Here is a 24,452-nt window from a genome sequence, read left to right on the forward strand (position 1 = left end):
TAAATACTTAATGAGTTGATTCAACTAACTGCATATCAGCATTTTACTTTACATTAATTCTTAACTTATGATCAGGCATTTAAGTAGGGTGCTTAGTTTTGAAAGATATAGCTGTTGACGTAAATGTTGCTTTTTTCTGGAAAGTTCTGATACGTTTTCTGTGATGTGTATAAAATACGAATTCACATAAACAGTGAAAGCCAGATTTTAAAATATCGTACTTGTTGGTGTAGACTTGCTCATGATTTCCTCCATATATGAACTTCACACCTTGTTGTCAATAAATAATTCCACTTTAATGGCAAAGTAATAATTTAGACAGATACAGGGTGCACATTTGCAAAAAAATATATGCAAGCTGGTTTACAAGCTAGAGGAACGATAAACCAATAGAAATTACATCATCCAGGTAAGTCCATTGACACCAAGTACGTATTGTCGGGGCTTTACAAAGACTACAAAACTTTTCAGATGATTTATTCCACTGTTTCTGTTTATTTACATGATATGTTACATCAAAAATGTACAAAATATAAAATGTATACAGACAAATGTTTCACAAACTAGTTTAAGTTGTACACTAGGTGGACCTACTGGGATGTATTGCAGGAGGTTTTGTTAATGCTTTACGTTTGGATCGTGTTTCTCCAAATGGCAGGGAGAGATTAGCAACTGTGTAGCTCACATATTATACAAGGGCAACTAGTCACTCATCCAGCTACAGATAGCCATGTTTCACGACAGATTTGATCCATGTTTGAGGCTTCAAAATCAGGATGACAATTCTAGGTGCGTAAATTCAGTTTCGATATCTCTCGGGCAATAGCACCGTGTACGAACCCACAGACTCAGTGACGCTCTGAAAACTGCGTGGTGTCATGTGTCGTTGGTCTATAGCAACTGACCCTTGGTGGTCACAGCGAGCAGCACCAATGACCAATTCCTAAAGGCAGCACATTTGCACATGCACACACCGAGCCCACCGCACGGGCTTTTGACGGTTAAAACCCGTCCTCTGCGTGTGGTGGCAACTTGTCCAAGAACGCAGATCAGTTCTCATGGACGCTCTTTAAAGCCTGCCACGACAGGGGCACTATCAGACAGTGTAACTTTTCCAAAAATGTACTGCCTTCATGTACAGTCTTGACGCATGCTCACTCCAGCACTGAGAGCTCCTGCATAGTCATCATAACCGGAAATACAAGGCAAACACACCAGGTAACAACCGCTGTGAGGGTTTGCATTCTGTATTTGTTTGTAACATACAGAAAATCTCGGCAAGAGAAACACCTCGGAACACCAACAGGATAAAATACAACTTTTGTGTGTGTGTTTGTGTGTGCGTGTGTTTGCTTTGATTTGTGCAAGTTTTAAAAAGTATTATTTACAATACCCACCCAGTAGACTGTGCAAATCTAACCTTCTTTTACAGTAAAAACGCTTCCTCTTCCACAGTGATGTCACTGCTCCCGCGTCCTTTAATGCTGGATTGCTCGTGTACCACAATAGCGATCAAAACAACATGCATCGAAACCATTTTAAAAATGAGAGCGAGAATAAGAAACAAAAGCCAACTAGTTGTGCTCATGCTGCATCTAGCACTCAGGATCTCCGGCCTTCTGAGCCTCTCTTACCGAAGACTGGATGGACTGCAGCCACGTCTCAGCTTTTAAATGAAGGTCAAAGTGGGTCTCGACGTTATCTGAATTTTTCAGAGGTTAGGCAAAGCATTCTATTCACAAGGTAAAAATACTGATCTTTCTCCGATCCATTTCTTCCAGAAAAAATGGTAGGGGTCGGGGGAGGGAAATGAAGGCTAGACAGAGATGAGGCTACTGTGTTAACTGGTGTTGCTTATTTGTAAATGAAAAGACAGTGGTGGAGATTACCAACGATTTAGGATTTAAACCAACCTTTAAACTGTCATAGAAATCTGTGTTAAGGCAGTGAGACAGCACCATAGGAAATGTTCCTTCTTTCACTGAAAAGGCTCAAACAGATAAAGCCCTAAAAAAGCCTTTTGTCAGTGTTGATGAGGAGTTGGTATAAAACTGCTCGAGGGTGTGTGTGTGTGTGTGTGTGTGGGGGGGGGGTTTACAAAGACCACTGTGATAAAAACAACCTTATAAAACCTGTGACTGGACAAGGTGGGTGGAGCACATCATGGGCCATGGTCGCTCAGAGTTTCGCTGGCACTTTATCCAGCGTCTCACAGCAGTATGTTCTGGTAGTTGCACAATTCCTTTTGTGCTTCTGGAGGCCGGGCCTCCGGGATCTGTTTCGGAAGGGAGGGGTGGGGCACGCACAACACGGACACTACTGGAGCCCTGTAACCAGCACCATGTGGCACAAAGGAGTTTGGTGGGGGGATCAGCACAATGACCCTGCATCAGGGAGAGGAGGCAACCCCCTCCGAGGAAACAAAAGGGATTAAAGAAAGAAAGAAAGAAAAGCAAAGGGCTGCACTGTAAACTGCTAAAGAGGAGAAAATAAATTCCAGTTGGACGATCCCACGTGCAAGCTATGGAGTTGCCCTGTCAGTAGGGCGCTTTTCCGTTGAGTAGTGGAGCCTTACATCACTCTGCGGATACAAAAGTGCCTAGAAAGAAAATAAAGGTAAGTTTCCATTTCAATTTAGCATCTTGGCAGTTCAGACTTGGTCCAGCTCCTCCTCAGGACAGTAACTCTGGGCCAGGGACCTTGGCAGGGGGGCTTTCCTACTGGCAGTGGTTTAATGAAAATACCTTTCTTTTCAAAACATGTTGTTTTAACAAAAAGTATAGTCTTTCCCTTATTTATTTTTTGCCCACCCTTCAGAGGGTAGACTCAAGAGATGAATCCAAAATGTCTTCATGGCGGCTGGTGCTATCACTGTCGCAGCTTTGTGTGCCCGAGTAATTGGCTGCTTCTTGGAGTTTCATTAGCATATTCATCTGAAGAAAGAAAAAGAGATATCGATGTAGGCAGTGATGCACTGAGTTAGCTACTCCCATCAAGGAACCAGGCTCAGAGCCACAGGGAGCTCGGCTCGTTCCTTCTAAGTCAAACTGCAAAACCAGTTTAGATTCGCACTCACTGCCCCTGGCTCCTGCACTGTTCCTTTCAGACACGACCACGACACCAACGCATGAGGACAGAGTCAGCCCTCTAGACAAACCTTCGCTTTGGGCTTGTGAATGAACACTGCCCCAGCAGGAGACTGGAAAGGAAAGTGTAACACAGCTGGGCAGCGGGGCTCTCTGCTGGAGAGGATGCCAAGCTCCCCAGCGTTTTGGCTGAGAGCAGCAGAAAGCATTGCCTGGCAATTGAAAGCTGTGGATGTTCATACACACATAGACACATCCCCAGGCTTGCTCCCGCACGCGCGCACACACACACACACACAATCATTCCTTGAGAGGAGAAGGGGCCGACAGGAATGCAGCCAGCTGCTGAACACAAACAAGCTTACCATCTGCTGCTTAGGAGGCGACCTCGCGAGGAGGTGACTGAATGAAGGAGACCATGAGTATTTGAAGAGGGGGACAGAAAGAATCACTGTCAAATTTTTGTTGTTGAATTTCTGGCTAAAGTATGATTGATATATCACTGAAAACGGAAGCCACCTTCGGGAGAAATAGCAGCTGTCTCGCGTGTCCCAGCCTGCTAGGGGAGGGGTGCGATTTGTTCCAGTAAAAGGGACATATGTGTGAAGGCACCCGGGGAGCGAGGCAGCCAGCATCGCTGGGTATCAGAGAAGGAAACGCAAGTCACTTTTCTTGGCTTTTGATAGACCTGCAGCTTCATGTTAGAGATGGAAGTTATAAAAAGTGCATTTCAAAATAATTGTGATTTAACCGCATTCAGACGGCACAGGCACAAATTAGCTTGTCTTCTCTTCATGGTGGTAGTGGAGCTGTGCGTCTTTTCAAGGGTTTTATATATTGTGTTGGGATTTAGATGGTTTGATGCATCCTATTGCGTGGTCCACAGATCAAAGGATGAGCTGCGTTGAGTAAAGCTTCTCTCCAGCACATTGAAGAACAAAGAAGTTACTTGAGGACTAAGGTACGCCTGACCCAAGCCACAGTATTGGCTTTGCATATCATATTAATATTTTGTAGAGGTGGTATTAAGATTTGTGAAAAAACTGAGATGAAATAGTGCACATTTTATTATACTATTTATATATTCTATTAATTATTAGCTCTCATAACAGCATTCATTCAGTGTTTGCTCACAATGCAGCTGCATTCAAATTACCACTGTTGTTAGTACTACGATGTGCCAGAAATTTATATGCAAGGCCTTCTGGGAGTTCAGTCCATAGAGAAGACCTAATCAGAGAGTCGGCCACTTATTTGTCAGTTTTCAGACAGTGGTGGCTTGTGCGCTAGGGTGACACTAGAAGTATGACAACAGTGTTTCCAGAGCTAGCAGCGTCCCCATGGTGAAAAGGATTCGGTCACAGCTTCCAGGTTAAGACACATTAGGAAAAGGAAGAGGCAGTTCACTTATGAAATTTTAGCCACCGAAACCTTAACAACAGCAGAGTAAAATCAAATAGCGTGCTGGAGAATGAGCCACTCTGGTTGAAAAGCACTCTGAATGCAGCCAGGGAAGAGCTGCCTTCTCAACTAGCGTCCGACTTACAGCCATCAATGGAGCAAAGCTGTTCCTGATGTAGCATGACTCAAAATGAGGAGAGACAGCTACACACAACATCCATTAATAATCAGACTGTGGAATGTACAAAGTATGAATATAGGAAAACCTGACAGTGTCGAACACGAAACACCTAAATATGGATCTCCTAGTACTATCTTTAGGCAACAGTGAGCTGAAAAGGAGCCCTGGGAGTGCAGTGGTTACCAGTTAGGCTCCTAACCACAAGGTCAGCAGTTTGGAACCACCAGGTGCCTCATGGGAGAAAGATTTGGCTTTCTATTCCCTTAAAGAGTGGAAGTCTCAGAAACCTATTGGGGAAATTCTACTGACCTCTAGGCTTGCTATGTGTTGTAATCAACTTGATGGCCATGAGTGAGTGAACTGCAATGGACTAGTACTGGCCATGTTGAATCAGACACCATAAGGTTCGCTATGTCAAGAATGACAGATTTGCATTCATCATCAGAAGGAACATTCCAAGATTTAGATTTGTCCTTCAGTACATTGCTGTCAGTGGTAGGATAATATTCATATGTCTATGTAGGATACCAGTTACAACAACTATTATCCAAATGTATGCACCAATCTCTAATATTAAATATGAGTAAACTTAAGATTTTTACCAGCTTCACCAGTCTAAAATTGATTAAACATGTGATCAAGATGCATTGGTAATTACTGCTGGTTGGAACAGGAATGTTGGATACAAGTAAGAATGGTCAGCAGTTGGAAATAGAAATTACTCGAAACAGAAACTGGATGATAGAAATTATATCGGAGACTGCATGATTAGATCATGCAAAACCAATGACTTATTCATTGCAATACTTTTTTCCCCAGCAAGATAAGCACATGAACCTTGTCAGAAGGAATACACAAGGATGCAATTTCTATGAAATGAGATGATGCAGAAGCTCAGTATCATTATCAGAGCAAGGCCAGGGGCTGACAGTGTAACAGACCATCAATTGCTCATGTTCAAATTCAAATGCAAAATATGGCATTTAGTGCATTCCACTTGAATTTAGAGAACATCTTAAGAAAAGATCTGACACACTGAATACTAGTGAACGAAGACCTGATGAGCCATTGGATGACATCAAGCATGAAAGCAAACAGTTATTTAAAAAGACAAGAAAGAAAAATACTTAAATGGATGTCAGAAGTGATTCTAATACTTTCTCCTGGATGCAGAGTAAATGGATTCAATGATGAAGTAGAAGAACTGAATAGAACATTTCAATAGGCAGATTGAGAAGATAAAGTATTACAATGAATTATGCAAAGACCTGGAGTTAGAAAACCAAAATGGGAAGAAAGCACTGTATTTCTCAAGCTTAAAGAACTGAAGAAAACAATTAAAGCCTCTGGTTTTAATACTGAGGGATTCAATTGCTAATTATGGAATGAATCTGGAAGTATTAATTAAAAAAAAAAGATGGAAGAGATACACAGAGCCCCTGTGCCAACAAGAATTGCGCAACTTTCGCCCGCTCCAGAAGATATGCTCTGAGCGATATGCTCACGAGTCAATGGTACCGAGGGAAGAAGGCCAAGTTATACCGAAGGCCTTCGTGAAAAACAAGGCTGTATTCGGCATCAAATTGCAATGGTTCACTCTCCAGCTGCAGCATCAGACATGCATGGCCACCTCTGCCAAGACGTTTGGCCAGCGACTGGGGGAGATTTGTGTTTGTGCCCATTCCCAAGAAAGGTGATCCATCAGAATGTGAACATTTTCAAGTAATATCACCAACAAAATGTGTTGAGCATAACTCAAAAATAGTTGCAGCAGTACATAAACAGGGAACTACCAGAAATTCAAGTTGGCTTTTGAGGCGCATGTGGAGGAATGGATATTCTTGTTGATATTCGATGGGCCATGGCTGAAAGCAGAAACTAACAGATATAGTTACCTGTGTTTCACTGCCTGTGCATTCAATGGTGTGACTCACACACTGTGAAGAATGGAACCCCAGAAAAGTCCATTGCACCCATGCAGAAGCTAGCCATGGATTGAGAGGTAGTGATTAGAACACAACGTGGAAATACTGGGGTTTAAAGTCGGGAAAGTTGTGTGTCGGGGTTGGACCCTTTCAGCATCCTGTGGGGATGACCTGTATAAGGAAGCAGCTTTAGACGCTGATTTATACGAAGACAAAAACAGCATCAGGATGGCAGAAATTCTCGATTTCCATCTACACTCTACAGATTATGCAACCTCGTTTACTGAAAGTCAGATGACTTCAAGTACTTAGTGATAAAGATCAAAACCGACAGCCTTTGTATGATTTTTCTGATATGCACATTTTGCTTTGAGTAAGATTCTGAAAATTTATCACACTATTTACCTGTAACACTCGCCATGCTAAGAATGATCAGCCAAAAAAATAGAATGCCCAGCTTAGATGACGACTCTGTCAGAGCGGCTGGTATAAGATGTGCCATAAAGTGTCAGTCAGAGGCTGTGACTGTTTATTACCCCTTCCACAGCTTTTTGGTTTTATGTCACAGGATGACCTTTATTTTTACAGGCATTTTTTCTGTATTGGTTGTATAAGTCCAATGATCTCTTTAGTCATAAAATGGTACGCTAACGCATTTCATTTGCTATCGATCTATATAATGTAATCTGTAAACAAAATGCATACAACCTTTTTCCTCGATTATAGCCTATCTTGAGTAGTTTCAGAGTATTTGTCCAGAACAAATAAGACACACTACTGCAAGGCACAGCATGTCTCTTTTATATCCAAATCAATTTCTTCTTCACGACTTTATGAAACCAATGACGACTTCTAAATATCATTAGACTAGATAATAGATGTGCAACATTCTTTAGGGCTCCGCATGTTCATTAGATTGTGCTCTTTATTCCTCATTTAAAAACAAAACTTCAGTTTCTTTCATAAATACTTAAGGAATGAAGACTTGCTAAGTTATGAATTTACTCATTTAAAGTTTTTTTCACAATTATAAGAGGAATTTTCCTTTTGTTGTCATTACAGAATTCAATGTGGTTTCAGAATGTTTCCTGAGTAACTTTAAGTATACAAGTTAGATCTTTTAAGTTTTTCACACAGTAAAATTGGGCCAGGTCAAATATTTGAAATGGAATACTAATATCAAAGGTAGGATAAGTATTGCCTAGGGACTCTTGTGTTGTTGATGCAAATTACGGCATACCGAGGCCCACACACAGTAGCAAGATTATAGGAAAACCACCATCAACTTCTTACCAGGGGATCTCCCTCTGGGTCAGCCTGCGGAATGTGCTTGGAGGCTAAGGCGTCCTTGGAGGCTGTACAGCCCTCATACCCAACATCCTCCGGTCGCAGCTGAAGCAACGCGGGGCCATCCTGAGGAAGAGACGCTGAAGTCCACGGGTAGGTGTCAAGCACCCACTTTGAGGGGTCTTCCCATGGTGCACGTTTCCCGTACATCTAAAAGTTGACCACATATTCAGGACACATGGAATGCATTTCTATTCAGTCAGAGTCACTACTAATCAAGTGATTCTTTGGCACGTTTAATTTTCATTGGACTTTGATGGAAATTAAGTCTCCCCATACAATTTCCATGCATCCTTGTGTGGCACAAATGGTTAAACATTTGGTCGCTAACCAATAGGTTGGTAGTTTGATACTACTGAGGGTGCCTGGGAAAATGGCCTGGTGGTCGAATTCTAAAAAATCAACTATTACAACCATACAGCACACAGTTCTTCCTTGATATGCGTGGAGGTGGCCATGAGTCAGAAGCAACTCGATGGCAAATGATTTTTTTTTTGGAGGCAAAGGAAAACAATTTTTGAGCTTCTAACATATATGTCTATGTACCTCATTTTAACCTCCAAGAATAGCCAAACTAGAGATGTACATTTAGAATAGATAAAAAGCATTTAAATGAATGTGTGTTTGGGGGATCATTTTAAATAATGTAAGCAACTGCTCAAAACCATCTCTATTAATAAGTTTATAAACCAAGAGAAACTGTGTTTTGAGGAAGAGAGGTCCAAAGTGCTTAGCTGCTCCCCCAGCGGATGGCTTGAACCTATCGATTCTGTGGGAGAAAACGCAGCAGTCGGTGTCTGTGAGGATCACAGCAAGAGCAACCTCCAGGAAGTCTGGCTCTGTTTGATAGCGCCACCGTGAGTCAGAATGAACCCAGTGCAAGTGGGGAGACAATAAATAGGGTTTGCACCGAATGAATTTACTTTTGACAGGTAATAAGTAAAAGATATTTCTCTTTCCTCTTTGATCAACACTGCTCAAACATCCTTTTTTGGGTGTAATTTTTTCTAATGGTGGCAAAAATATACACAACAAAACATTCTCCAATTCAACAACTTATACATGTATAACTCAGCGCCATTGATTACACTGTTCCTGTTGTACAAATATTGTTGATATCCTTTTCCACTGTTGACATAAACTCAATGTTCCCTAAGCAAATATACTCCCTGCTTCACCCATGATAAACAAAGGTCAAGTTTTAAAAATTTGTATTGATTTTCTTGATATAAAATTCACATATCATACATTTCCATAGTTAAATTGCATTATCTTTGAGAATAAGAATGCTTTCTCCAATGGTCCATTTCCGTGAGATTAACTTCCATTTAAAAAACAAAATCATTTCCTATAGCTATATAATCCTATTGCTTCCTATAAAAACTCTTTTTCAGATGTTCATAAATAAGGCTATTCATAAATGAGAGGAGAGAATGGGAAATTGAAGCATAAACCTTACAAGAATTCACACGGAGGCAAGAAGTACGACTAGCAAAAGAGATGATCCTGCTTCATTATAATACTGGCAGTACAGTATTGAGAAGAGAAAGAAGAAAATTAATCCAAGCTATATTTTAAAATGTTAAGCTAGAAGTCAAGCTTACTAAGAAGGAAGCAGCTAATGGGATTTTATAGAAAAACACAAGGACACAGAAGGCAATGAAAGGAAATTTAAAATTAACAGAGGAGGACAATACCAAGGGCACAGTAGTTCTTAACCATGTCTCTCTTTTCCTCTGACCACTACTGAGGGTGATGCTGGGGTTTGAAGGCACGTATTTTGTCCCTGATGGTCGGTGTGGAGTGTTCTGTGTGGTTTGCTGTGGTTTGGATGACAAGGACAGAACTCTGACCAGCTCTGGATCGTGTAAGCCTACGGAGTCCGGGTTCTAATGGCGATAACATGCACAGCAACTCAAGGGGTATGGAAGATCATCACACGGGCTGCAATCATTGGTTGTCTTGTTTACTTTTAAAATAGTTTTGTTTGGAGTATAGATTTTCTCTCAGTGGAAAGCCCGCTTGGTAGAGGTTGCAAAAAAAATAACTTTCCACGCAACTTCAACTTACTGAAAGAAAATGTGTAATTCTTGAAAAGCTGAACTTTTTTTATTTTAAAAAGGGAGTGTGATTGCCTAAAATCAAGTAATGACAGGTTTTTAAAGCATCCACATGAACAGAAACATTAGAGGCTATAATGAAAACCTAAATATATCTGATTCAGGGTCAATATATATTTCAGGGCCAAGATATATCAACGAGTTGTTAGAAAATTTCTATTATCTCTCAATTCTGTTTTTTTCTATGACCTTTTTGAAACCCCCTTGTATTACAGAGAAATGTCAACATTCAGAATGAGACGGAATGATTGCTGCCATTTCAAGGAAAAAATCACCAGTATAAAAATCAAAACCTGTTGCTCTATCAGAGTTTTCTTCCAATGAAAGCTACTTCCTCCTCCAAGATTCTTTCTTGCCAATGGATCCGCTGGGGTGGTTTATGCCCTGAGTACTTTCTTTTCCTCTTACTCCTCTGGAAAGCATGCATTCACATGAGCCACTCAATACCTTCGGTCCTGAACTCTTTCAACAGCAAAAGGTTTCCTCTTCCTGTCCCAGGTGCACAGTTTCCCCAGACAACACCTACATCATAGTTAATGCAGTTTTCACCTAAAGCTCCAGAATATAGGAACTTGAGACATTTTTATGCCACTTCAAAAGAAATTTTTATATATCCTTCCGTTTTAGGTTGGGAAACTAGTATTATAAGTGGTTATATTTTTGCTCAAATGGAAGCTTTGTATTGTTCTCAGGACACTGTTTAATAAATAACATTGTTTTAAAAATTAAGGGAAAAATTAATGTACTTTTAAAATAAGAACTGAGAAAGCTACATTTTTAGACTATATTTGTGGATATTTAAAAATATTTCTATGTATTAGCAAAGAGGAATTGACAAGAGTGCCATACATAGTACCTAAAGGAAAAAAAGATTTAATGTGAATATTAATTTTAAATGTTTTCTAGAATATTTTTCCAGAATATTTTCTGGAAGATCTTTTTTTATATATAGTAAAATGAAAACTTAAGATTGTATTTTGGAGGGAATGTGAAAACTACAAACTGTATCTTAATTCTTATAGCAGTTGCCCAAGCTAGAGGTAGTTAGTAAAACTGAACAACCATTGGTTCAGCTCTTGAAAAGGAAACTTGAATACGTCAAGAAGTTGAGTAATTTGGCAACACAAATCTTAAATACTCAACATGAGTTTTATAATTCCAAAATTTAAGAAAATTTCAATTCCAATTTAAGGAAATAAGAATATTTATGAAAAAGAGAAGCTAGGTCTTAGTGGAAAAGTAGGTTTGGCTCATTAATGATTTATTTAGTTAAGAATAAAAAGAGGGCTTATTAGGGACCCCAAGATGTAAGGCAGGTGAAAGAAAAAAAAAAGATAATGTTAAATGACCATGTTATCAGAGATAAAAAATAAAAGGTTTTAGAACTTAACAGTACTTACTCAAAATTAGTAAAGGATTTTTAAGAATGTCAACCAAAAAAAAAAAAAAAGAATGTCAACCAATAGAGCATACTTAAAAACAATGAACTTGCAAGTAAAAATTACTTTAAAATAGTCGATTCAAGTATAAAGGGTCAAGGACCGTGGTTGACTTCTAAGACGTAGAGCTATGTAACTATAAAGCAGTCTATAAATATCATTGCCAATAAACATGGCCTTAAATGTATACTTGTTGGAATAACCTTGATTTCTTTTTTCCTCGATATATCTGCTTTCAGAATAGGCAAAAGTACTGTACACAGATGCTCTTAACTTTAACACTGGATTTATATAACCCATGTTTTATATTTTGGGCCAAAATACCCAAGGAAAAATTTTTAAAATTGCTCCATAAAAACAATGTTATTTAAAAAAAACAATGTTATTTTCTCTATTTTAAAAAATGTACTAGAGGTAATCAAGGCTTATACCTGAAGACCTTCTCTCACTGCTTCCAGAATATATGGCACCAAAGAATAGTTCCAGAGGTCCATGAACCATGCTCTAGAACCTTCTACATCCATGGGACAAGGAAGGAAGAGTCGGGGACCTGAGAAGAAACAGCAAAAAAAATTGTTGAGAGACGGTACGCTTTACAATTTAAACATATCATAAGGTACCCTTTTGAGAACTTGAATATAATTCTGATTTTTATAAAATTATGATATTAGAGAGCTTGGCTCTTTTTATCATATACTTTACTAAAAACCCAACATCCCAGTCTATTTCCTTTTACCATGAAATCTTAATCTATTACACTAATATATCAGAATTAGGAGAATCATAAATATCACTGTCATCAAACTATTTCTTTCATTTAAAAAATGCTGAAATTGTGCCAAAGTGAATACAAAATATGTTATTATTTCCAGAAGTGGGACTCAGCCTAAGGCTTCTGACTCCAAATTTGAAATTTTTCCTTCTAATCTGCATGATGTCTTTAGTGAGTAAATCTGTGTGAAATCATAATGATGTGAAAGGGATCTCTTTAAAATCAATTAAGAAGGAATAGAAAGTGAACATCTTGTGTTTGGTACAGAAGATACATTCAAACCATCTGATTTTTCAATAGTGCTGCTGTTGGCAGGTGCTGCCAAGTCAGTCTGGACTCAGAGTAACACAACACAACAGCGCAGACCTGCACCAGAGGCCTGTCTAGGCTGGGAGAGCTATAGGAACAGATTGTCAAATATTTTCCCTGTGCATTGACTGGGGAGGGCCAGACTTCCAACCTCCCAAACAAGCCAGTGCTTCATGGCTGCACCACAGGGTTCGAGGGGGGGGGAGTGGGGGGATGAAAGTCACACACCCGAATTATCTTGAAGTAAAATATTTTCTGACAATATTTGACATGAACCAAGCCAAAATTTGTGTTCAGCATAAAAATGGTACCCTAAAACAGATACTGTTTACTTGAAATTGATTTTTGATATTAATGTCTATTAAACTTATTTGTATCAGCAATTTGAATAAATTGAGATTTTCGTAAACTACACATGCCTGATGAAATGACTCTAATGCTAAGTAAGAAGCGTTTAGAAGAAGGTAAAGTTTCAGAAGGGTAGGAAGGAAACCAATCTTTAGAAGCTTGGCATACAATAGCTTTGCCCTCCACTATGGTCACCTTTACCAAGCACTCTTCGCTCCTGATGAATGGCGTACAGGCAACCCTCAGGTTAGGAATGAGATCTATTGTTAAGGGTGTTCTTAAATCAGAACAGATGCCTGTAGTTGTTTAGTTCGAGAACAGGCTCAGCGCCTTCTCAGGGATTTACAAGTGGCACATGCAGGAAGCACGGGGGCGGTGCTCCAGATGTGCCGGGAGTAGCCGTTGGGTCCAACCTTCCAGAGTGAAAGCAAATGCACACCCACTAGAAGGCAGGTCTGACGTTCATTAGCTGCCACTGTCTGAACTGTGATTTTGGAACTCACCTATGGTAACGTCAGAGGAACTGTGTGTTTCCAGAAAACTGTTGAGATGATGCCACATCTTAGGAATCCAGTCTATAATTTTTACTAAGTCATTATTGCGCATGTTCCTTTCGATTTCTATCTCGATCAATTTCCTTCGAAGATACCTGCCTAGAAAGCCTTTCACTGGCTCTGTGTGGTTTGCACATAGTACCCACCTAGAAAATGAAAGCAGGCGTTTTATAACAATTAAATGTTAAGTCCCCAACGAGCTCCTGTCCAATACAGAGTGTCTATGTTCCTATATCGGCTGATGATATATTTCTATGACCAAAGGTGGTAGGAAGTTTATTAGCAGTCCAGCTTTAACTCAGCCACTTCTTTTTTGGAGTTCCAGAGGAGCCTCTGTGCGTCAGAGGCGAGCGGGAGGCTACGTGCTGAGCACTTTTCTGTAGGAGAACCACAAATCCGGAAATAGGAACTCTCGTCACATTCTTCACAGCTCCAAGAAAAGAGCTCCACTGTACCAGTGATAGTGAGCAGGAAAAAGAGCTTTTTAAAGAAAGAGTGACTTCGGATGATAAGGGCAGGATCATATAATATCTGCTTGAGAAAAGTGTGGGGAGAAGTGGGAATGATACCCATCACAGGTCGCCCACCACTGGCAGACGGTCAACTGACAAGCAGAGGGCAAAAAGGAAAAGGCAAGCCAAGCCCGATCAACTGACATAAAAGAAAACTCACTGCCGTCTAGTTGATTCGGACTCATAGTGACCGACCGTAGGACACGGAGAACTGCCCCTGAGGGTTTCGCAACTCTTATGGGAGTAGAAAGCCTCTCCTCTCTCCCAAAATAAAAGAAAGTGAAAATAAAATAAAAGACCAACACACACACACACACACACACACACACACACACACAGTACCTGAAATTGTGATGCAGCTCTAGATTTGGTGATGAAGAAACCCCCTGACTCATTGTCCCAATAATATACGGACTGGAAGGAAAAGGAGGAAAATGGAAAGGAAATTTGGATACACTTAGAATAAAAGATTAATTTATTAAAATGGTCACAGGATATCATTTATTTAAATATTATTCTAAAGCAGTCATTCTGTAAGTTGAGACTAGAAAACAACCAATATCATGGGGCTAGAAGTGAAGGTTTGTGTTCTAATTTTAGCTCTGGAGTCCTAGACAAGTCACCCTCCCCACCTCCTCCCCCAGCTCAGCCTATCCATATCAAGTGAAGTAGTTAGAATATCATACTGTTTGCATGTTCCTCTAACACCTTAGGACTTGGGATTCTAATAATGGTGTTAATTTTTCTAGTTAATACTGCATAGTTACTTGTAAGGATTCTAGCTACCATGAGATACCTTGTGTTCTTGCTTCAGTCTTATTCTAGGCCAAGTTGCTTTAAAGGTTCATATTTATGGCAGAAATCACTTCAATAGGCTATTGGGCATCGTTGCAACTAATACAAGTTATGTTCTTGAATATCACTTTTAGGGACATGCTATAATTTACCTCTAATATACTTTCATAGGATTATACCCTATTTTAACCTCATTCATAATACATGTGAACAAATCAGAAATATAATGGAAGAAATAGTATCTGAAATTACAAAAAATTTCCCACAGGAAAATTGAACTTAAACTTTGATATGGACTGAAATAAAACTAGAACTCATGAGGCTCCTTCTAGTTCATAATTTCCCTGATTCAACCTATTCCAACATTGATACCTGCATCCAACTGACTTTCAGCAAGACCGTAGAAGTTAGAATCATTGAACAAATGTTGTTTACAGCCTCCATACAAATGCCTGGGCTATAGTTCAATGACTAGATAAATGTTCCAAGGATTACATAAGGATTCCTTGAAAATATATTATAGTACAAAGGTATAAATATGCAAATATGACCAAAAATTTCATATTTAATTATTCAAAAATATGTTGAGCATACCATTTGTTATATTTACAGTTGAGGAAACCATTGAAGATATCGCTCAAAGAGCCCACATGATGAAGATTATCCAGAATTATTACTACTGGGAGCTCTCCACCACTGTTATCAGCACTGCACTGCTCAGCCAGGTTAGCAAGATATTGCTGCACTTCCTTAGGAACATAAAGAAAATGAACATATCAATGATATGTTTATACCAAATAGCAAGCAATTACTATTTTAGGAAGCGTACACTTAGTCCTCCACTGGTTCACTCATACACATAGACTATTCCACACTCATAACACATAGACTATTACACTGATATACAACCTTAACCTACAAAGCAAAGAACATATAAAGCTTGGAGGATTTTTATTATTATTAAAAGATCATTTTATTGGGGACTATTACAGTTCTTGGACCAATCCATCAGTTGTATCAAGGATATTTGTACATATGCTGCCATCATTGTTTTTTACACATTTACTTTCTATTTGAGTCCCTGGTATCAGCTTGTCTTTATCCCTCCCTCAATCCACCCCTGACTTGTTTTTTAAGTAGAGAAATCAAAGAAGTAATAGAAGAGCCAGTATAGAACATCTATTCCATACACAAAACTGTGCACACACACATATATATACACAAAACTGTATATTTCTCGGTTGTTTTCCTCTGAAAACAGAAATAAGACAAACTCTAGGGATGACTTGTTAGGAAAACTGACACATATTGAGACCTCATTTTTACTTTGATATGTTAATGACAAATCTCTATAGTTTTAAAGATCACATGCAAAATGGCACCCTAAATTTCTACTGGTACTCTGAATATTTTATTTCCAATCTGTATAGATGGAGTACATTTGAAAAACAGCCTTAACATTCAGATAAAAGTGTGGGATCTTACTTATAACTCACATCAAATTGTTGTGTATTTAAACAAAGTCTTAAAAAAATTTTTTTTACTGGGTCACTTGATAGCATTTAACAGTTCTTGAGCTGCTCAGTTCTATTACAGGTATTATCCCTGCAAAGTAGTTTTTAATCTAAATATGATAACCAGCTCTCTGATTGACTGCTCTCACAGATGGGTAGGCCAGGAACATAATTAGGTTTTGTGGAGTTATCCTAATCAGTAAAAGCATTTCCATAATATTTGCATATTTACAATGACATTTTTAATTTGTAAATCTTGCTGAGGGTTAAAAAGCAATTCCATGATCCCAATTTTTGGCAGCCAGGTCAATATGAGAACCACTCCTCCTGGGCACCCCCTCCCTCCATCCGTCATACAAGTTTCAGAACTACAAGGAGAGGAAGACTAGCATGTCTTGGGTCTGAGACACAGCTTGTTATATTCATTTCAATGTTATATTCATTTCAATGTTATATTCATTTCAATGCAAACAGCACACCGATGAAGACTAAAATACTATCTATCGCTTATCGAGAAGCCACCTAAATATCTACAACTGAGAATATAAAAATAAATAAAATGTGCGAATGGTCTAGAGAGTTTCATTTACTTAGCAAGATAAATTAGAATTCATATAAGAATCTCTTAAATCTCTATTTATAAAATATTAACAACCTATGTTTAAAACCCTAGACCAAACTCTAGAAGTACACAAATGCTCTTGAAATTATGAAATTCATGTTAAGTATAAAACACTTTAAGAACTGAGTCAGATACTTTTCTGGATATGGGCATTAAAAGGGCAATGTTCCCCCGAAGGCTCTCAGAGTTCTCACAGTAGGGAGTGAAATGAAAATATGATCATTTAAATACAATGTCACAGTGTATTATGAGCTCTGAGAGGTGCGGTGGTCGTGGGGTTGATCTAGCTGGTTGGTAGCAAGGAGAGCTCTCCGGTGCAGGCAGCTTGGACACTCATTTGGCTGGGAGGCACATGCATAAATAGTGCATGTGCAACATTCCATAAAATATATAAAGGAGAGATGTGGTTTACAGTGAGGGAAGGGTTCAATCCCAATAGGGGATCCTGGCGAATTTCACAGGAGGTGGCATTTGGGATATATCTTAAAGAATCCATAAAATTCATACTGAGCAATATGCAGTTATCCATTCCTTCAATCATGACTTCAGCAAGCACCTAGGTTTTGCTACATACTCTGATTTCAAAGATTCAGCAACAAAGCATAACCCATAAGTACAGACAAATGTCAACAGATGAACTACACGGGTATAAAGCAGTCTGCTCAATGAATAGCACAGACCGTCAAGGATGATTCAGGAAGGGCATTTAGCCTAGTCTTGAGGTCCAGAGAAAACTGAGGATAATTTAGGGATGACTATTCAAGTCTACAAAGTGAGCAGCGAACACTGAAACGTCTCAGGGTGTGGGAGGTTAGGGGAAGAGATGAGTGTTCGATTGTAAGTAGAATAAGCATGGTGATGGTGTAGATGGTGAAAAAGGAAACTGGAAAGACTGACTCCATTAAAGGAACACAGAGTTTACTCAATAAACAACTGTGAATTACTGATTTTTTTTCAGTAAGGAAATAATTAATCAAGAGCAATGAAGAGATAAACAATGGTATAATGAGTTAGAAGTGGAAAAGCATACACGAAGTTTAGGAGTCTAGAACAGATTAGGCAGGAACATGCATAACTATAATTCACAGTTGAAAATAGTACATTACTTCAAAAAAAGTATAGCTCCAAGATGTTTATCTGAATATGTATTTGAAGGAAGTTCCGGTGGCATTTGCCATTGAGTACTATTTTTATGTTTTGCCTGATCTTGATGGCTAAAACTGGGAGAGGAGCATTCCAAATATAGAAGACAGAGTGTGTGGTATAAGCTTTGCGTTTTCTTTACTATTCAAAGGCATTGGATTGTGTGGATCATAACACATTACGGATAATGTTGTGAAGACTATGAATTCCAAAACACTTAATTGTTCTCCTGTGGAATCTGGACCTTGGATCAAGAGGAAGTTGTGTGACTAGAACAAGGGAATACGGCATGGTTTAAAATTGGGAAAGGCGTGTGCCAGGGTTGTATCCTCTCACTAAACTTATTCTGTCTATATGCCGATCAAGCAATCAAAGCAGGTGGACTGCAAAAAAGAAGGTGGCATCCAGATTGGAGGAAGACTCATTAACAACCTGCCATATGCACATGACACAACTTTGCTGAAAATAAGAACTTGAAGAACTTGCTGATGAAGATCAAGGACGGAAGCCTTCAGTATGGATTACCACTCAATATAAAGACACCAAACTCCTCACAACTAGGCAACATCATGGTAAATGGTGAAAAGGTTCAAGTTGTCAGGACTTCGTCTTGCCTCTAAGGTTGGCCAACCAAACAACAACCCAAACAAATCCCTGCCATCAAGTCAATTAGTATTCATGGCAACCATATATGAATGGATATTTAGCCCTCACTTAATCATAAACCCTAATCTACGAACAATTAGTTCTTTTTGTAATTAAAAGATCATTTTATTGGGGGCTCTTACATGTATATATCAATCCATACATCAATGAATTAGTTCTTATGTCATGGCCCTGTTTGACATTGGCCCTCATGAACTGATCGTTGAAGATGTGGATGCTACAGCAAAATGTGAACAAAATAAGATGATGTTTGCCTATCAGAAAGACTAGCATCTGGGGTCTTAAAGGCTTGTCTTAAGAAAAACAACCATGTAAGTGAGGTGTCAACTAAATTCACACAGGAGCACAATAGCTCATGTGATCTAAGAATTATAAATAATCACATCTAAGACCAGAGGAGGGAATTATATTAGAGCTTAAATTCTGAGTATCTGGTTTACAGAAAGTTATGCATGGTAGTGAAAGCTCAAGTCCATCTGCACAGTCTCTGTGTAGGTTAAGCCTCCACTGAACACCCTTAGGGATGGAATAGTCCTCAGACAGAGTGCATTGAAAGGTGGATTATTGCAGATATAGTTATGTTACAATTTAGCAACTTACTACCGCTCCTACCTTTGACCTATTTTAATGTCCTAGTTTTTATTATTTTTTTCCTTTATGGATTGAGGTTTATCTGTGTTTACTTATTATTGGGATTTTTTTGGGGAGGGTATGATTTGCTTTATACAAAATTTAGGATAGGTAAATCTACAGTCACTAGATTAATAGTTCCTTAGGGTTATTGCAAGAGAGATTGGGGGAAATGGGAAGCTAAAAACAATGGTTACAAGAATGAAGAGAACACTTCTTTAAAAAAAAGATTCTCTACAAGGAGAATCTTGCTATATATAACTTGAGCAACATTTTGCTCTATATAAATTGAGGGGAAAAAGGAAACAGAGTGGAGGTACTGAATTCAATAATTAAGAAATCCATGAATTATTTTTAGAAGAGCATGGTCATTAGAAGAGCATGGTCGAATGTGTTCTCTTACATCTTGAGAGAGCTGACCCCTTGGGAATCTGATGAAAGTAAGGGAAAGGCTGATGTATACATAGTCATAGATACAGAATTTTGTCACATTGTAAGACTCCTTTGAAATCACTTTATAGTCCCCCTTCTTGGCTGCTTGTGGTAAATTGTGGTAGATTAATGAATCAATTCATTGACATAAATATTCTGTGTATAAGACCTACTCAGGCAGAATAAAAAGGTACATACTCTTGATGGACATCAACATAAGATTAATCTCATATTTGGAATAATGTACACAGATCACAACACTTATGTAAAATCTGTTGATCTTTGTTTCTTCTGTTTTTGACTCCAGGCACACACAAAAATGGACGTGTCACGTCTAATTTTCAGATCTTTTCCCAACTAACATTCCTAGAGGCTTTCGCTGTCAATGTATTATTTCCTAAATTCATCTCTAGCATTTGGGCCTGTGATATCAAACATGAAAAAATATAATTATTTGTGTGTACTCCCCTCAATCAAAACAGTCCAGCTGGCACCTTGAGGGAGGCTTTGGACCATGGGAAAAGGGACAGAATGTAAAGTGCAGAGGTATGACAAACATGGGAAGATTTGTGTCTTTCATCTGATAGTTTATTGTTTAATATATATATATATATTTAAATCAGTAAGTTCTCTTTCCTTTTTCCATGGCTATCTACTGCACAGCATCAGAAATTACCCAGCTTTAGGAGGAATCGAACACAAGAATCAACATATAACCCGTGGGTGAAGGGCAACAGAGGATGATGTAAACTATATAAATGAAAATCTATAACTTATCAAGGGTTCATGAGGGAGGGCAGGCAGGGGAAGAAGGGAGGAAATGAGAAACTGTTATCAAGGGCTCAAATAGAGAGAAAATGCTTTGAAAATGATGATGGCAGCATATGTGCAAATGTGCTCCAAACAATGGATGATTGTATGGGTTGTGATAAGAGATGTAAAAGCCCTCAATAAAAGTACTTTATTAAAAAGTTACCCAGCTTGATTTGAATATTTTCAGAAAAATGATTTATTTTACTCCTCGTTCATTTTTACTTTAATTCTATATTGTCAAAAGCAATCCCTAACATAAACTCAGCTTTCCACCCCCCTTCCTTGAAACCACACTCATTTTCTCTCACAAAAACACAAACAAAAGCATGTAGTCTCTGACAATCTGGCAAGAACAGCTAATGGCTCTGAATAATATGCAGACACAATATGCTGGCCACAATAGTTCTGTGTCCAGCCTTACTGACAGTCCATTCATATTTTACAAACATAAAGGAAACAATAAACATTTGTCTAGTGGTATTTTGTGCTTTCTGGGCGCTGGATCCCATGGGCTTTGCTCCTGGGTTTCTTCCCATTACTGTTTCTAGCAGCATTATGTCTGTTCAAACACTTTTGGAAGTGCTCGATTTTTCACGATTTTGCAATAACAAACGCTGAGCTGCCCAAGTAACTGCACAAATGCTTTTCTTCTGCCAGAGCAGAAAATAAAAGTACTGGAAAAATTCAAACAAATGTTTAAAAGAATATTCACATACAATTATTAAAAGCATCTTTAAGTACTAAACATGAACAAATTATATAAAATGGGATATGCTAATTTTGGGAAGCCAAGTATAATGATTAATGTAAATTCGCTTATATTATTTTTGTATGTCTGACTATACCCTTGAAAATGTTCACTTAACTTCTTATTATTCTTTTGAAAATGATGTTGAAAGTATATACTTTTTATTCAAAATGATTTTAGCTTTCTTAAAATTCCTTATCCTATATAATAAATTTATTCCACTCTTATTTTCTAATCATTTTTTTCTCACATAAAGAAACTCTGAAGAGTTCCCTCAGATCAAAATCGAGGAACAAAGGAAGAGAACACTGAGACTAGCTGACGAGGGCACACCTTTTATCTTCTTTTGGCTAATAAGAAAAATGAATCTGTTCAAGGGTTCATATAAAGATATGAAGATATGAAACTCACAGGAGGCATTAAACACAAAGGCCGAAGCAAACAAACAATCATGCTCATCCTACGTTTTGCTGCAAGATAAATCAAATATTCTGCCCCAGGTTCCACTCTCTAGTTCATGGGACTGTGGGTGGTTAATCACAATCTGAATAGCGCTGGGTTCCAGGAAGCACCTGCATTGGGCGGCTAAATATCGGGTCTAAGGTTCAAACACAAGAGCTGCTTCTTAGCATAAAAAAAGGGAGGCTTTCTAATCCATGAGAACTACTGACTGTAAAGTCCTTTATCCCACAGGACTCTTTATGAGTTGAGATTGACTTGATGGCAGAGGGTTTGGTTTGGGTTCCGGTGTCCCAAGGAAATATTAGAATTCAAGTGCTGTGCTTATTGAAAGTTAAGACATCCCTTTGATCTCTCCTGAAAGAGAGATGCACAATACTTCTAAGCAAAGGTTTCTATGTGAGTTGTGTGACAATGATTCATTATCGCAGGCAACTTTTGTGCTGTTCTGTCTCAACCTCTTTTTCTGTGTCTCTTACATACTGTATATACTTGAGTATCTAAACCATCCCGAATATCAGCCGAGGCACCTAATTTTACCACAAAAACTGCATAAAAATGTGCTGAAAAGCTCAGCTTATACACGAGTACATGTGGTACATACCTTAGACCAGTGGTTCTCAACATTTCTAATGCCACCATCCTTTCATACACTTCCTCATGTTGTGGTGACGCCCCGACCATGAAACTACTTTTGCTGCTATTTCATAACTGTCATTTTGCTACTGTTATGAATCGGGCAATCCCTGTAAAAGGGTTGCTCAACCCCCAAAGGGGTGGCGACCCACAAGTTGAGAACCGCTGCCCTAGACCCATTTGTTTCTCAGCACCATCTTGTGATGATTCCCATTTTACATCTGAGCAAACTGAGACAGCAACGCTGTGATCTAAGATCCTACAGCTGGTTTGCGTTAAGGACTTAGAACTTACTCAATTCAGGGCTTTTTGTTCCTAAAGTTACCATGCTTATCTTTTTTCAGGAATCCAATGAGCTTGGGCTACTGTTGGGAACTCAGTTGGTTTCTGACCTTTTCAGATGTGAGCGTTATAAAAGACTGTGCCCATTTAAAGCTCTGAAAAGCAGGCTATCAATGGGGAAAAATCAAGATCCAGAGTCTGGATGCCCTCAAGTTATTGCTCAGAGACAGCTGCAGTTTACCAAGGCAGCTTTAGGCTGACCTGATTCAGGATGTAAGGAATAATTGTAAGTTAAGGATGGTTATGAACATGTTAGGAATAATCCATTTCGTTCAACAATGTTCACTTTCCTGATTCTTAGGTAAAAATACGACGGAAATGTGACATAAGCCAATTGCCAGCTGCTCTCCAAGCTTCTGTCCAGAGAACTCTAACTCTTCCCTTGTCCCTATTCTTGCAGCCTCCCCGTTAACTTCTCCTCTCTGTTAAGACCCAGGCTAAGAATGAACGCCTTTTATATAAAGCACACACTCTCCTATGAAGTTATTATGTCCTCTTGGTTCTATAATACTTTGCACAGATATCTTGTTTTCTAACACTCCGTAAAAGGATGTCCACCAGAATTCGACAATCTTACCCTGCCATTTTCTGCTGCAGAGTCTCAATGCGTTGTAAAGCACTTGATGTTGTGCGCCATGGGGTAGAGACCACCTAACAGTGACCCTATTTAAAAGAGCAGTACTACCTCATAGGGTTTCCTAAACTGTAATCCTAAGGGGAGTGGATTAATAGGTCTTTTTCACATTGGAGCCAGCTGGCAGTTTCAAACCTCTGATCTTAGTGCCCAACCTTTGAGCTATCAGGATTCCTTGCGACCCTGATAGCTAAACACTACTGAATGGCAGTCTTTTTCGAATCCATGAAAAAAGATTTGTCATCTGCCAGATTCTAGTTTTAGTCGAAGAAGTGGTTCCTTCCCCGCCCCCCATGAACAATATAGAAGCCCCATGCCTTCTTAAGACTTCACTGCTCAAGAGACTAACGGATAGACAACAACATTCTCTTAGGATTTTATGACTTACTTTACTTGACTTGTGGTCCACATTAAAAGTGGCAATTGCATCCTCTGTCTTTTTTCTCCCAGACTTGGTAATTACATATTCAGCAAGTTTGTTTGCTAAATAAGTCTTTCCGGTACCACTTGGTCCTGAGAGTATGATTCTGTGATGCTCCATCAACAAGTTAAAGTACCTTTGGGTAATTGGTTTAGGAATTAGCGTATCAAAAACAAAACTGTCCAGACTATTTTCTTCTACCCCTGAAGGAAGAAACAAAAGGAACAGCATGACTTGCTGTTCTCCTTAAGTTAGAATTTACATATGTTACCTACTCACCGCAGAACTGTGCTAGTGGTAGAAATTCAGTTCTTACACAATCCACAGTATTTCTAAACCATAAAGATATATTGCTATTTAAAGTTGGAAAATAATAGGGATAAGGCAGATGGGAAATACAAACTAAAACAAGCTGATAATTTTTGCTTAGGCTTCCATTCCACTCTGCATGTTTTTTATGAATGTTTCCAGAGACATATGAAGGGACTTCAAAATGTCATGGAGAAACTCGATTAACTTTTAATTTCATGTTTCTAGACTTTCTTGAAGCCCCTTTGTATATGTTTCTTGTGCTTGCCCCCATGTTATTCTTTCTTCATCGCA

The 24,452-nt window shown here is 38.8% G+C and overlaps 1 protein-coding gene across 10 annotated transcripts in view; it reads right to left on the reverse strand.

Annotated features, from left to right (window-relative positions):
* Positions 1-283: 283 nt before the first annotated feature.
* The window catches only part of NAV3 (neuron navigator 3), a 924,907-nt gene continuing 900,738 nt past the window's right edge, over positions 284-24,452 (reverse strand). For all 10 annotated transcript variants that reach the window (XM_075551244.1, XM_075551243.1, XM_075551247.1 and 7 more), the window contains 7 exons: positions 23,817-24,052; positions 15,384-15,538; positions 14,337-14,408; positions 13,432-13,628; positions 11,931-12,049; positions 7,887-8,090; positions 284-2,933 (listed from right to left, as the gene is read on the reverse strand). In XM_075551244.1, the coding sequence (XP_075407359.1) occupies positions 2,814-2,933; positions 7,887-8,090; positions 11,931-12,049; positions 13,432-13,628; positions 14,337-14,408; positions 15,384-15,538; positions 23,817-24,052 (1,103 nt within the window). In that variant the 3' untranslated portion in view covers positions 284-2,813. The remainder of the gene's footprint in view (positions 2,934-7,886; positions 8,091-11,930; positions 12,050-13,431; positions 13,629-14,336; positions 14,409-15,383; positions 15,539-23,816; positions 24,053-24,452) is intronic.

This window comes from Tenrec ecaudatus, chromosome 6 (assembly GCF_050624435.1).
Source record: "Tenrec ecaudatus isolate mTenEca1 chromosome 6, mTenEca1.hap1, whole genome shotgun sequence".
In the NCBI taxonomy this organism is placed as follows: domain Eukaryota; kingdom Metazoa; phylum Chordata; class Mammalia; order Afrosoricida; family Tenrecidae; genus Tenrec; species Tenrec ecaudatus.